The sequence below is a fragment of the Candoia aspera genome, chromosome 2 (genome assembly GCF_035149785.1).
Source record: "Candoia aspera isolate rCanAsp1 chromosome 2, rCanAsp1.hap2, whole genome shotgun sequence".
Lineage (NCBI taxonomy): Eukaryota > Metazoa > Chordata > Lepidosauria > Squamata > Boidae > Candoia > Candoia aspera.
The window spans coordinates 202,915,261-202,931,514 of record NC_086154.1 but is presented as its reverse complement, the minus strand read 5'-3'; the positions used below and the strand labels follow the sequence as shown (position 1 = coordinate 202,931,514).

General features: G+C 39.5%; 1 protein-coding gene across 1 annotated transcript in view; it reads right to left on the bottom strand.

Moving 5' to 3' along the window:
- AOPEP (aminopeptidase O (putative)) overlaps window positions 1–16,254 on the bottom strand; it is a 204,867-nt gene that overhangs the window by 170,942 nt on the left and 17,671 nt on the right. The window contains exons 3-4 of the mRNA XM_063295213.1: window positions 9,112–9,259; window positions 7,962–8,210 (exon numbers count right to left, since the gene is read on the bottom strand). Coding sequence (XP_063151283.1) covers window positions 7,962–8,210; window positions 9,112–9,259 — 397 coding nt within the window. The remainder of the gene's footprint in view (window positions 1–7,961; window positions 8,211–9,111; window positions 9,260–16,254) is intronic.

The window sequence follows — 16,254 nt, the reverse complement described above, 5'->3', positions numbered from 1 at the left end:
AGGAATTTGAATTTGGAATTTTTTGGACACCCCCACTTCAAGTCTGGCCAGGAATCTACTGCAAGAGATTCTGCCAGCGATCATGGCTAGAAAGCCCAAATCAGTTTTGGATCTACTCTATTCTCTTAGATGGGCCTGATCCAGGGAAATCAACTATGCAAGCCTATAGCTATTGTAATAAAGAGAGTATTTTCCCACACCTTGCAGCCTTGGTGGCATAATATGGCAGGAAGTTGAATCATCTGAGCCAACTTCTCTCCAGCTGTAGCTCCATCAAAGCAAAATACCAAACATTTCATTTAATTGAAGATTCAAACCTATATCCATTCTGCTTTTCAGGTTCTGAATTATCACTTGATAGAAAACACGATTATGAGATTTTACTTTTAGTTAACGTTTATGAAATATTATCCTGTTTTGCTGTGGAGGTTATGATTTTATTATTCACAACATTTAAAATTAAATTAAAAGAATAAAAATAAAGGGAACTATAAACAACATACAATGCCCCCCAAAAGAAGGGTCTTCCTGGGTCTCATTAGTTGAAATTCCTTAATCAAAGGGATCCGGTCCTTTTACCAGTTCTAATAGGGTGGGTAGAGACAACTGGAGAGAGGAGGTCCTTCCAGTATCCTGGCCCCATGCCATGAAAGGCTTCATAAGTAAAAACTAGCATCTTGAGGACATAGGATGATGCAACAAATTTTAAGAACTAATATTCAGATGAAACCAGTATTTTTTTAATTAGGACTTATGGATATGCAATTAGAAAGGACACATGGACAACTGGTTTTATATATGGTAACTGCAGCAAGGCTACTATAAGCACAAAGATGGAAAAATACAGAAGTACCCACAATGTAGGCGTGGATTGTAAAGATGGCAGAACTTGCAGAGATGGCAACATTGACCTGTTTGATTAGGGATGAAACAAGAAAAGTACTTTTACAAAAGACTGGAAACCTTTTATGGACTTTTTGCAGAAAATGAATAAAAAATGAACTGGTGATTTCTGGGTTTGCTGATTAAAAGCTGTTGAATACAGGAAGAAGGGAACTATATAATGTAGGTCTAAAGGGTGAGAAACGGTATCAGTTTGTTTATAACTGCTGTAAAGAAAATCTGAAGCTGCTTAACTTTTTTTTCCCTTCCTTTCTCTTCATCTATTTCTAACATTTATTTTTTCTGTTTCTACTTTCTTTATACATTTGTCTTGTTTATCTTTTAATTATGTAAAAACTCCCAATAAAAATTATAAAAGATATAGAACTAGCACCTTGAATTGTATCTGGAAGCATACTAGAAGCCAGCACAGCTTACAGATTAATGGTGTACCATTGGTGAAGTGAGAAACAGCCAATTGCCCATACCACCGCATTCTTGGCCAACTGCAGCTCCAATATATTATTCAAGGGCAGCTTCATGTAGACCAAATTGCAGTAGTCCACATGGAAGGTGACCAAAGTGTGAATAATCATGTGCAAAAGATCCCTGGTCACAGTTGCCATCTGCTCTTTGAACAGGAGCCATGAGCCTAGGAGGGGTCCATTTTGGCTTTATTTTTGTAAAATAAATAATGACCCAATGTAATATGTCATGTGTTGTTGTTCATCTGAGGTTGTATTTACCTAATTTAAAGACCTGCTAAGGACCAGATGACTTTTATTATGTCCTGATACGTAAAACCATAGAACTCAAAGAGAGTGTACTTTCTTTTTCACATGACTGTAGGCCTTAACAATGGCTCTAGCTCGTTTGTGGTCAGGTTCACTCCTCATAGTTCTCCAGCAGTACTCTAAATAGCTCTTCTTCCATTTTCTCTCCCTCAATACCTCCATAAACCAAAGGGAGTCCTGATATCTGTAGGGGAAGAGAGACCACAAAGGTGTGACCTGGTCCAAAATCCCAGCCATCCTTTCATTCCAAGAAGTAACTAAGGACTCCGCTGCCCATGCCTCAACTCTTCGGGAATGCCCCCGTGTCTCCCCCAGAAACCAAATGGGTCCATCAAGCACATGGGGCAGACTGATTGAATAGTCCAACCTCCCATGGAAGGGGCCAGCACCAGAGGACTCCAAAGTAACCAGAAAGTGTTCTGACCATGGCATGGGAGTGATGACAATCTCCAACTCCAGGTCACATCGCCACTTCCCCAACAGGAAGATCAGGTCCCAAGTATGAAATGTAATGTGTTGGGTGCTCGAAGACCTGGATCAGGGCTATGGCTGCCATAGTGGCCATGAACTCCCAAGCTACCTCCAACTCTACCCCCTTGGAGGACAGACTGAAGACTCCCAAGACCATAAGCTTGGGTAATTCCACCACCAACACAGACATGGAGTCAAGAAACTCTGGCAAGGAAGTTGCTATGAAGCAGGGAGGGTTGTACAGTAGCAACAATCCCAACTGATCCCTAGAACCCAAACTTAACATACAGAGTCTCACACCTAGTCACCTATGGAGCAGCACCTCTAGCTGCCAACACCAGAGTGTCTAAAAAACCCCATAGCTACTCAATCACCCCTTCCCTGGGTTCTTGGCTGATACCTCAACCAAACCCTACCTGCACACATTTCTGAGTGCATCCCCTTCCAGCCAGGTCTCAGTAATACACACCAGGTCAGCCCTCTCATCCATGAATAAATCACAAATGAGGTAGCTCCTATACTGACCTCTGGTATTCAGTAGCAGCAGCCAAAATCCTGGGCCTCTGAAGGTTCAATGACCAGGACTTGAGGCTGAGGGCAAGACTGCTGCAAGGCGGCATTGGCACCAAGTACTGGGTCTGCATTCCCTATGAGTGGCCCAACCACTGCCTCCTGCCATATCTCCAACCATCTATGTCCCTGCCTGCCCTTAACCTCCTTGAAGTAAATGCAATGTGCATCTTTTAAAAGATGATGGCATATTATAATGATCATAATACATTACAGCATCTGGGAAGTAAGGGTTAGCCAAAATTTTACTAGGGCATTAAATATTTATATTATTTGAAATGCTATCATGTTATGGAACTCAATTTTTTTGCAAAGCAGAAAACTTAAAAAGGGCCCATAACTACATAAAAGTCTAGAAAGGGGGGATGAGGAGTAAATTCACATATAGTTTTCTTATTCAAAATGTATTTAGAAGAAGTAGAAGAGTAGAATAAGTTGATGGAATAAATGAGGCATGCAGTAATAAATATTGTTTTCTTTGTGACTCAGACAGTATATGCAGAAAAGCCTTGATCCCTCTTTATAGACAAATGATATACAGTATTTAGAAATATTTTTAGAGAAAGGTACATAAGGCATAGTAATTGCTGATCAAAAAACTATTCAATGGATTATCAGACTTCAGGTTCTAGAACAACTTTTTTTGTTAGTTTTTCAAAAGTCAGACAAACATAAAAAACCTCAAACAGTACTAATTTTATAGTTGAAAGTTGCAATCCTATACAAACCTATTTGGGAATAAATCTCATTGTTCAGTCAAATTCAGTAGAGTTTATTTCTACATGTATAGAACTAGACTACAAGGATCCTGGAAACATGAATATGCAGTTCTGCTGCTGTAAGGAGAAGGCTGAAAGGGGAAAACAGAACTGTGTGAATTAAATTCTGCTAATTTGACATTGGATTTAACTCTATAAATAATGTGTCATAAGCTGTTTTTCCTGAAGACGAAATAAATTAGGCCAATTTTAGACTAAATGGCCTGAGCTTGGAGAGAAAGAAAAGCCTATCAAGTATACAATATGTAGTGCTTAATGGTTGACAAAATGCCAATTTTAAATTGGTCTGCAATATATAGCAGAAATACAGAATGTACAGTATGCAGAGTTAAACCTATTTAGGATACATATGCCATATATACTGTTTTCATAGTTGATGAAAACAAAAGAAGGGGCAGGATTATAAACCTGCCTATTGAAAAGCATGGGTGTCTTTGAAGCTTATCCTGAAGATTAGGATGTTTTTCTGTTTCTTCTCCTGTTTTCTTCTCACTTTATCTTCATTCAGTTTTTCTTCCCATATTCACAGTATTATGCAACCAGGCAGAGTAATATCAAAAATACTCTTTATTAAATAACTATTTACAATAATTAAGTCCTTGATATAGAAAGACTTGGTCCAACGAGCCCAACTGGCCACAGCAGGGCAGTGGAACAGGACTTCTCACAGGAAATGTAGGCTGGATGCGACTGGAACACAGTGTGTTGGAGGCAACAGGTCTTGAACTGGAACAATATTGGAGCCATTCTAGAGATGGATCACTGGATATCTGGAGACTTGCGTTGGACTGGAAGCAGCAACTGGAACCTCAGAGCAGGACTATGAACAGAGAACAAGGCTGGGCTTGACTAGAACTATGGGCTGAGTTGAAGAGTTGAAGCAGGACTGGAACTCAGAGCAAGGCTAGACTCAGCTGAGCACCCTGGACTAGGCTGGATTCTCTGGACTGGAGACTTGGAGCAAGGCTTGGAACTCAGAACAAGGCTGGACTGGGCTGGATCCCGGATCCTGAACAAGATAGGTGTGAAATACCTGGACAATGCTGAGCACACGAAGCACTGTTGAACGGAACCAAAGGCACGCGGCAGCACTGGGGTTGCAAGGTATAGAGAAGCTGCTTGGAAGATTGCAGAGTTTCAAGACTGGAAGCAAAACTGAGACTGCTGGGCTCAGCGAGCAAAGGATCCTCAATGGCAACAGAAGCAGGATGCAAGTCCTCTTCGGAGTGAAGCAAAGTGTTCCTCTTCAGCAACAGACGCTGTCTCCAGTAAGGACTCTTCCTCGGACGCTGAAGGCTTGGAGGATCGGTTTTCCCCAGCAACTTGCTCTTTGCGTGGCTGCCTTTTATCCCAATCCTTGGCGCGCTTCGAACCTCCTGCAGCCAATCAGGCTGCCTTTTCCTTCATGCGCTTTTCAGCCCATCTTTGGCGCATGTTGATTGGTGGATTCAAATCCTCCCCCGAATCTTGGCCAATCAGCGCTTCGGACTCTTCCCGTGCTGCTGACTCATCCTGGAGTTTTGTTTTCCCGGTTTCAGCCTGGTAAGTTTCCTCCTCTGACTCAGAAAGAGTTTCCTTTTCCGAGTCAGAGGCAGTCTTGGTTCTGATAATAAGTTTGGAGATCAGACATAACTACCATTCATGCAGTGCTTCTGTAACTTTGAATGGTTGCTAAGTGAGGACTATCTGTACTTAGGTAAAGGTTTCCCTTGACATTAAGTCCAGTCGTGTCCGACTCTAGGGGGTGGTGCTCATCTCCGTTTCAAAGCCGAAGAGCCGGTGTTTGTCCGTAGACACTTCCGAGGTCATGTGGCCGGCATGACTAAACGGAACGCTGTTACCTGCCCGCCGAAGCGGTACCCATTAATCTACTCACATTTGCATGTTTTCGAACTGCTAGGTTGGCAGGAGCTGGAACTAGCAACGGGGGCTCACCCCGTCACGCGGATTCAAACCGCCGACCTTCCGATTGGCAAGCTCAGCAGCTCAGTGGTTTAACCCGCAGCGCCACCGCCTCCCACCTATCTGTACTTATTAATTCTATTAATATAATTTTACCATTAGGTTTTGCTCCTGCCTTTTTTGTGTCTGTGGGGGGGGGGGGAGTGTGGCTTCTGGGAGATGTATTTGCACATACATGACATGTTTACACATATATTGGGGAGGAAGAAATCTCCAGAAATGGTTTCACCTAGAATTGGCAACCCTAGGCTGATGAGGTGGGGAAGCTGGGCATTAAATAGATTTATGTCTGTGGCGGTGTTTGTTTTTTGTCTACTCCATTTAGGGGCAAGTTCCTATTATATTCAGAAGAATCTTGATGCATGAGTGGTTTCCAAAGCTTCCAAATGTCAGATAAGGCCAACAGAAAAGAAGCATAGCACTGAGCTAAAATAGCTAGTAGAAAACAGCTGCAGAATTTCCACTGCCATTTCACTCACTGGAAGGAACCACTAGACAATGGCTGCATTGCTCTGAGCATTATCAGAATCCAACACCTCCTTAAGTTTCTATTGAAAATCCAGAAACAACTTCCATTAAAATTACTTCTCTATATATAATCCATAGCAAATTAAAAACATAAAGTGACAACATACACAAAGTATATGACAGTTATTTCAAAGCAGATTTTTCCTAAAGGCAGATCTTAAAATAAAATAATGCTGAATCTGCATTGGCAGCTGCTGGAAAACTGCTCAAACCTCTAATTAAGCTTTTCTGCAAAAGAACCACTGTTGTTTCTTTCTACTTTGAAATATGGGGTAACTCCCCCCCTCCTTCCAAATAAGAAAAAGTGCCTTGGTACATTAAAAATGAAGTAGCTTCTACACAAATGAGGACAGAGTTGCCAAAGTACATGGACCTATATTATATGTAAAAAAATAAGGGACAGAGAGAAGGAGAAATTGCAAATTTAAATATAATGACTGAAAATATATACAGTAGCTATTCCCTTTGCTGGCAGACAAATACAATGAAAATTCTCAGAACAGCAGCACTTTTGTGTGTGCCTGTTATGTTTTATTTACACAACTGCAGATCAAGTAGTTGATTAAATGCACACACAGCCCACTACTCTTCCTGTATCAGGATAATATATAAAGTAAAAAGAAGCTCTGAACGTAAGGCTGTATCTAAACTGATGACATCCATGATTACCATAAGAACAGAACAGAGTTAATGTACAGGATATCCTGCACTATCCAATAGAAAGGTCCTTATGTCACTGTAATTACTACACTTTTTTTAACACTAATGTCAAAAGTAGTCAGAAGTACATCTACCTAACTATATCCTTATGCTACTATACTTTTTTTTTCCATTTCCCCCTTTTAAATAAGAAATGAAGACTTCGAAGTCCAAGAACTTCCATAAATATTTAGGTGTTTTAAAACAGCGCACTCACGTGTATACCACTTTTCCTTACATGTGATCACTCCCCCACTCTTTTTGGCTTCTGCCTTCAGAGGAATGTAGTAAATTGCCTTAAAGCCTAATCATTCTTCCATTCTGAGATTGACCGTTTGCTGTCTCTGCTTCCAGTGGTTTGCTTCTGCTAATATAACAGTGGCCTATCCAAAGCTGTAGTTATGTGTGTGGCTATGACTAAATTCCCAAAGAAGTAATCATGGGTTTTAATTAAAACTTAGCTGGCAACCTTTCACTGCTAGTACAAACTTGATCTTTTCCATATTTTTGGTTCATCTTCTCCCTCTGGATATCTGCACTGGGTACACAGATTTTTCACTGTGTCATTCCCCTCTTTGGTGCTGTTGATCTTGATCTGGAAGGTGCATCTCTTTAGTAGTCTAATACTCCCTAATTCCATCTTTGCTTGCTAGGTCTACCCCAGCCATTTTTTTTTTCTTTTTCTCTCATCCTGACTCCAACTCCAACACAGCTAACATTCTGTCAGCTCCTTAGCCCATTTCAACTTCCCCCATCCATGAGAGACTGTATGTATATGAGAAAAACATCTATTTCCACCTCCCAAAGCAATTTTCCTAGCCTCAGATTATCACCTCAAGTACAGTTTATATGTCTGAGAAATAGTGTGACAAGACAGCAGACAGTGTTCACCTTTTCTATTCTGTCATACAATTGCAAAATTGTTTCTTTATAATTTAGATTTATAAGGGTGCCCAACTCAGTAATGACTCTTTTATGTCATAGCTTCCTACCATTTGTTGTCACCCCTGAAAAGACAGTAGCTATGAAAAATGCTGATGGGATTTTTAACAATGCTCTTCCTCCTGGCAAAGACATATATAGATACATACATATGAAGTTCACACATTGTGTTAAGTCATAATGTAGTTTCTTTGGTTATACCTTAGTATGAATCCAGTCATTGTTGTTTGTAATCGTTCTTTACAACACAGCACATTCTGCATTTGATGGCAGTTTATTCAATAAACCATTGGTACAAATTAAACTGCACACAAAATGGGAAAAATATCCATACCTCGCCATTCCAAGACTGGAAAAGTTCAATGGAACAATCAGAACATCAAGCCGGGAAAAGGGATGCGTACCCAGCAGATTGTATGCAGCAGAGAGACACTGAGGAAGCAGGTGGAGTAAAATCTTTTTGCAGGATTCCTTAAGGTACAGAGGAGCAAAGACACGATGAGGAATAATAACCTGAGTAGAGGTGGTAGGATCTTGGAAACGACAAGGATATGGCGTATGACCGCAAGCCTTTTCTAATAACCTGGCAGAGACAAATAATAAGTCACTGAATTTTGATTGTTTTAATAAGTTATGAGCACTTGAAGATAATTCAGCAAAAATTGACCAAGATGTTTGGGTTACTGTATGTATTGTATGTATGTTCATGCAACCTTAACATGGAAACATTTGGATCAGAGGACAATTCTTTTTCTTTAACAATCTTTTTTTAATCAACTATATATAGAATTCAGAATCCCAACAAGGTAAGAAAAATGTGGTTATGGTAACTTGCTTGAAATTAATGCTAGTAGCTCTACAGGAATTTCCTGCTTTACAGCCACTTTCCAAATATTGTTATCTTTTGTCTCCCCATCATCTCTTTATTTAAGAAAGACCTGCAATTTAGGCAGTGAAATAATGTTAATGCCCTAATCATGTAATCGTTCTTTACAACACAGCACATTCTGCATTTGATTGCAGTTTATTCAATAAACCATTGGTAGACAAATTAAACTGCACACGAACTGGGAAAAATATCCAAACCTCGCCATTCCAAGACTGGAAAAGTTCAATGGAACAATCAGAACATCAAGCCAGGAAAAGGGATGCATACCCAGCAGATTGTACACAGCAGAGAGACACTGAGGAGGCAGGTGGAGTACATGAGGGCTCTGTAGAGTTTAGGTGTTCAACTTTCACATTATGCAGCTAAAGTAAATCACATAAAAAGGCATGCTCATATTCAAAGAACCCTTTCTTTCTGCATAAGCAACACACCCTTGCCCATCCTCATTCAGTGGACTAATTTCTCTTGTAGTTTTCTTCTGCTTTGATTAAACATGTTCTTCTACTGTTCCTTGACTACGATGATTCATTTTCTTTTATAATAGAAGAAATTGAATATTCTGTAAAGTACATATTTTTCAGCTGTAATCACCAACCTGACATCCGCTTTTGAGGACAGCCCATCCTCCTTCGGAACATCAGTTTTGTAACTTTTTCTTTTAACTTCTGCCCAACATCCAACAGCAACAGTAAAGGTGGATGCTGGCATTGGCATTGTCACATAATAAAACCAATTTAATATACCTAAGGAGAAAAACATGTACAGTATGTTATCCATCTCATTTGCTCACCATTTGTTAAATCTAAAAACGTTTTCCACAATTCAGTTAAAGCCTGAAATACAGACTTGTTTTTGTTTTAATGTTTCATTTTAATGTTTTAATTGGATAGTGGCCCAATCCAATTAAGGTTTACAACAGATAAAAGGTTACCCAGAGTGGAACTAGGAGTGCAAGATCTCCCTCTCCTGCAATCTCCACCTGCTTTGCAGACGCTGAAGATCTGCTCTGGAGTATTATGAGACCTCCTAGATCAGAATTTGGAAATATAGAGGGTGGTAAAGTGGTAAATCAGGAGAAATTCTTATGTGAGTGGATTTCTGCTTTGTGATATGAGATTTCACAGAATTTTTAAATGGCGACACTTCTTGCCTAATTTATTTGATATGTAACATGGCAGTGAAAATACTGAGTGTAATACAGTGTTGTATGAATGGATGACCACCATATGAAATGGATTTTTCCTTGCCCCATCCAGCTTTTGGAATCCCCAACTCCTTCCAAAAAGTCTGGGGAGGGAATGTGGAACGAAGTGGGAGAGGATAATCGTCATATTTAGCAAATTTGTACTAAATTGAGTGCCCTCTGAATAGAAAAGCAGTATATAATTGGAGTATGTATGTGTGCATCTCCACTTAATTTAAGGAGATTCACCACTTCCTTTGCAAATGGGTAAAACATATCTTATAGTGTTCAGTACATTGGAGGAGTACATGCAGCTTCAATGAGGAAGAGAAGAGAAAAAGCCTTGCCATCCACTTGTGCAGAGTTGGGTATCTCCATTAAGCAAAATTATCAAGGTGGGATTAACCTTTGTATGAACACACTTACACCCATTTTAAGAGCCTTGCTTCTGCAATATTGATCCAGTATACTCGATTTTATACTGAACTACAATAAAATAAATGTTCTGTAACAACTTCCTTTATTTTGTTTTTATGTAACTATTATATAATGTAATGTAATTATTCAACAAGCTTCTTCTGTTCCATTGTATTCTGTGTATTTTATGTATGCTGGCTTTGTACAGGAGTTGCAGGTTATATTCCATCTTTACCCATAAACATCTTCAGCAGTGATATAAAATAAATTTGCCATATATTTCTATGGGACTGGAATGGCAAGATTTGACAAAATGCACTCCACTCATAGCACAGATAACACCTGTGAGCAGAAGCACATGCTTTAAGATGTTGCAGACAGCTGCTATGTAACATGCTCCCATGCACTCCAAAGCCCCTTCTAGAGATTGAATCCAAAGCGCAACCCAGGCTAATGGACTTTTGTGATGGACCCAATTATATTTTTGGAGTTGATTTCAAATGCAAATCTATGGAAATACCGCAGTACAGCCATTCTAGTATTGTACGCATTGGATGATGAGTGGAGCACAGTGGCTTATCTTTAAGCCTCAATCCCTGCATAATTAATAATCAGTTATCTGACAGGGTTATTAGAAGGAACTCTGTCTATGTATGTGAACAGTTTTGAACAGTCTAAAACTAGTACTGCATATTGAGAGCAGCCACTGTGTCTGTGAGTACATACAAAGGACCATGCCATGCTCTTGTCGCCCACCATCCACTGATATGTTCAAGGAAATACAGTCAGCGTAGGGAGGGAGGGAGGGAGGGAGGGAACAAGGCCCTTCATTGGGATAGGAAAGGTCTTTTCTCCTACCATAAACAGTTGAACAACTGAATTGTTGGCAACTGGTGGGCTTCCTCACTGCCCCCCCCCCCATCTAAATTAATAGATACTCTGTTCATGACATTTCAGATCCCTTTCTGTGGTCTCACACTGGGAAAAAACACTCAGGGAAGAGACAAAAAATGGACAAAAGAAGAAAGGGGAGCCCTACAGCAGCCATTTTGTGGTCATATGCAAGGCACATGATTAAAAAGAAAAATCTGTCAAGTGTGCCTTTGGGACTAAAATGGTTCCAGGCCTCTACAAATCTAAAGAACTATCTAAATGATGATTACTTTAGATGTCTTTCTACTGAACCATTGCTTATTTTTTCTAGGCACTATATTACAGCTATCATGCTCATCAGTATTAGAAAATTTCAAGCTATCTGTATATCCCATGTAGCATTTTTAATCATGTATAACTTTTTCCCTGAAATTATACAAAACAAAAATATTTGAATATTCTTCTCGTCAGTCTCCTTTATCTCCAGCTACACTGTTTCCAAAAACCTGCAAGAAATAAGCTAAAATAAAATTATTTTCTTCCTCTTTACTTCTGTTTTTCTCTTTTCTTCCTCTTTGCCTTTCTGTCCAGAACGTTAAATTCACTATCTTACTACATCTATTGGGACCTTGTGAGGCTCCCGTGGATACAGCACCACCTAGGGTAGAAAAGTATAGATACAGATATAGATATAGATACATATTTTTATGGAAGAAGTGCATATTTCCACGTGGCGCTGAAATGGTCCAACAAAAATGTAGAAACCCATAAAATGTTAGTTTACAATGTATTTTTTCTGTTAAAAATTAGAAGTGAATTGCTTCCCATGAATATGCTGTATTAATAATTTGGGTAGCAATCAGTTCTCACCATCACTTGTACATGAAAATTTGCACATAAATAACAGGGAGAAAATTCCAAACTATTCACAAACTATGCAAATTATATCATCTGAAGCAACACTGTATTTATAAATTTATTTTTTATAGTAATTTTATTAAACATTACAATTAAAAAGATAAAACTAATACAAAAAAAAAAGAAGAGAAAGAAAAAAGAGAAAGTGCAGAAAAGAAAAAAGAAAGAAAAAGAGAAGAGAAAGAAAAAATAAGAATATAGTAAAGAAAAAGAAAATATATAAAGAAATGACTTCTCCCTTCATCACAAGTATAAACAATTTTAGTAACTTATCACCTTCTCTTAAAATACAACAAATGATCTCTTCTTCCCATATCTCATCTCTTACCTATAAACAAATCCTTAAAACCTCATCATACAGTCTTGATCAGCAAAAGTTCATTACCAGAGATGACAACATATCTATTTTAACCTTGACCAAATAAACCAACTTTATACTCATTCCTTTTACTTTTAACAACCTTGATCTTTAATCCCTTCAAATAATGTCCTAGAACTTGATTTATTTTCATTTTTGCTTCATTCCTTCTCACAAAATTCTTCAAAACTTTAACAAATCTCTTTTGTAAATCCAATATACTGTAGGAAAGTTACTCAGATCACTCTTTTAGTTTGTTATTTGTATATCCCTTTTAATTATTCATGGGCCTCGTGTGGCGCAGAGTGGTAGGCAGCAGTATTACAACCAAAAACTCTCCCCACAACCCAGAGTTCGATCCCAGAGGAAGTTGGATTCTCTCTCGGGCAGCCGGCTCAGGTCAACTCAGCCTTCCATCCTTCCAAGGTCGGTAAAATGAGTACCCAGCTTGCTGGGGAAGGTGACGACTGGGGAAGGCAATGGCAAGCCACCCCGCTATAGTCTGCCATGAAAATGTCGCGAAAGCGGTGTCCCTCCAAAGGATCAGACATGACTCGATGCTCACACAGGTGACCTTTCACCTTTAATTATTCAGATGCTAAAAAAAAAGCTTGTTGCTTCAAAGGTTCCTAATAGCTGAAAAGCAATTAACAAGCAATTTTCAAAAGAGCTTAAAAAAGGAACTATGTGAACCCAGTGTCCTTTGAAAAGGAACTGACCACGGTTTGGGCTAAGATGGTGCTCCCTTGTCTCCCAGAGCAATAAATCTGCCAGAGACTGCTGTCTTGCGATCTCCTCATGAGAAGCGAATACCTGGAGTGCTTGTGGGCAAACCCAAGTCCTCTCCTTGTCTGGAGAGGAATCGTGAAGAGCCGGTCCACTCACCAGCTCTTCATTCCACTATGGTCATCAGCTCTGCTCTGAGTTTGCCATTTCTTCCCTGGAAGTCCCCTGTATCTATAAATTTAGAATGTTATGTTAGGTTAATTATGCAAGAATAAGTTGCATCTCACGTTCTCACTGAAAACCCACTCAGATTTTAATTGTATTATTGGGTTGTTCTATTTGTTTATTTTTTTCCTCTTATCTCCTTCAGAATGTGGGTGGGGTTTTGTTTTGGGTTTTTTTTTTGGTATCTCAATTGTATTTCAATTTACTTCTTGTTCCCTGCCTTGAGAACTGATACATTGAGAAGGGCATAAATTGCCTTTTAAAATTAATTAATATATTTTAATGTATTGTCTTACATATAAGAGAAACCCAGCTTTATATTATTTCTACTGCATTGCAATTAATTTAATCAATTTTAAAATCCATTATCTAAAAAGCCTAAAGACTGAAAGAGAAATGATAGTTGATAGGTATTTTAACCCACATGTTTGTCAAATCTCAGTTCAGAGGTTTTTCCTCATACTTCCTGAATCTATCAAGGGAATCTGACATGAAAGATTTTTAAATTTTGAAGGAGCAAATAACCTCTTGATGATTTGCCTAGAACTATTCAACAGGTTTCCAACAGACTTTTCAACAGATTTTTTTTAATGTCAATTAATATGAAGCTGGGGAAAAACAACAGATGCTCTAAAAACTGTAAATCCCCAAATCTGAAGGAAAAAAAGATTTTTGAAGTTGTGTCAATTAACATGTATGTGGAGAAAATATTACTGGGCTGAAAGATTGTGCCTGCAGAAAGAGCTGGAAAGAGTCAAGGATAAACTGACCACCAGTGGAAACCGCTGCAGTGAAAATGCTTCCTCCAAAAGAACATTTTTTTCCGGAAATTCCAGTTCACCTCTGAAGTTCCCATCTGGGTGGACTACCATTGAAGCATGTCCACAGATACTGAGTAGCCAAGTAGTCCAAAGCACACACATACACACGGTTCTCAAGTACTTGCTCTGGGAAATCCAGCCTCACTTTCTGTCCACAAGGTTGTCAAATGTCTAAAAGGCTATCATATGCAAGCAGGAGCTTTCTCTATTGAAAGCGAGGGCATGACTATGGGTGGAAATGAAAGGAAAGGAGATTCAGACTGAATATTAAGAGGAATTTCTTGATGGAAAGAGCAGTTGAGCATTTGAACACTTGTGGACTCCCATCCTCTTCGGATTTATAAATGGAGTCTGGATGGCTACCCATCAGGCATGATTTAATGGATTCCTGCACAGAGCAAGGGATTAGATTAAGATATCTATGGGATTTCTTCTACTTCATATATTTTATGATTACAAAAATGTACAACATTCTCCTTCCTAAATCTCAAATAGATGGTACATTCTCATCATGTTATTCCCTTGCAGGGTAAGCAGTGGTATACAAAGTGCAGAAGGAATAAGAAACTGTAACCCAGAAGGGTTATGACATGGCCTTAAGAAAAACGACTTCCATTGGTTTCAGGCGTCATGCTAGGTTGCAGTTAACAAAAACAGAAGCTAAAACTTCAAAATTCCTCCTCACGGAGGAAGAGAGGAAAAGAGAAAGCAAGCAAGGGAAACAGTGAAATGTCTAAAGTCACAAAGATTCATTCTTACAACACTAAATCACTGTTTAGAGCAGAAGTCTTACAGCGCTCCACAGCTGACTTGCTACAGCCTGAGCTTGGCTGACACGTAGAAGCAGAGCAGCAGCTAAGGACCTTCCCTAAGAAGAAAACACCTGCCTCTCCAGCCAGATAAGGCAGGTTAAGGAGTGGCTGCCTGCTTAGCCCTGCACTGAGGTGTGGTCACCTCTTGGACAGGGCCCAGTCAGCTCCCTGGGGCTAGCGAAGGGCTACAGAATGTCAGTGGCAGGAGGAGCACATATTCCCCCTTTGAAGCTGCCTGATGCCTTTAAATTCCCATTTGGCAACTTCCCTTTATCTGCCCCAACAGAGAGTTGGGGGGAGTATAAGGTAGGCAAGGTAAGGCCAGTATTGCACAGGGTCTCCTTGTTCTCTGAAGCCATTAGTCAGGGTGCAACAGAATGGCTGTTTTGGAAACGGAGGCAGAGGAGAGAAGAAGCAGAGATGGTGGTGTAGCTCAGCAAACTCCAATGAACTTGGCTAGGAGGGGAGTGTGCCTCTCAGTGAAAAGGAGAGGGGGATATTGTCCCTACCCAGTGGGAGGAACAAGGATGCACTCCTGGTGTGCTTTCCACCAGCCAAGCTCTGCTGCCTGGGGTCACAGGGAAGAAGTTGCTGCTCTCTCCCCTGAGCTCTTCCATGCTCATTGCTGAGGAGCTGTATTAGCACTGGGGGTGGGGGTGGGATCAGCATAGCTCTGGTCTACCCCTTCCACTAAATTTCTTATGTGCTATATATCTCAAAGAGGAGGGTCCTGGTTTGTGCCCTAAGCTGGCCACTTTCCATCCATGACAGTCTGCTCAACTAGATGAGGTTAGGCTCAAATCTTAAGCTTGATTCAATGCTTCCCCATTAAAAGCCAAATGCCAATTGCTTTTTTTCTGTGTGAAATAATGTATCATTTTTTAGCCTGGTTTTTATTAAAAGTAATCTGAATTTGAGCTACATTTGCAGAAAATTGAAGACAAAACATGATTATTATTTTTTTTTAAAAAGAGAACTGCCAGAGTCATTTTTATTGCTTGGAAGAACTGAAAATAATGTTGAGGCATAGTTGTCATTTCAGAGCACATAAATCCTGCCAAGTTTCAGATTATTAGGTTTAAGTTTTTTATGTTTATTCAGCAACAACCAAAACAAATATTGATGTTCTGCTTTAGAACAAGTGTTGCCAGATAAGTGGTCAAACTGAAATGGCAAAAAACCTCTGATTTGCAGAATTAAAAAAAATGCATGTTTCATGGTATATCATGATACTATTCATACTATTCAAACATTTCTTAATGTTTGATTTGTTAGAGACTTTAATATCATAGATGAAAAGGTTTCAGGCTCTTGAGCTAACAAACTAGTCCTCAGCAGGCCTCTCGTGAGCATTTGAGTTTGGACCCTTGGTTCAGAGATATGTTTGAATGCTGCCCAGTTTGCA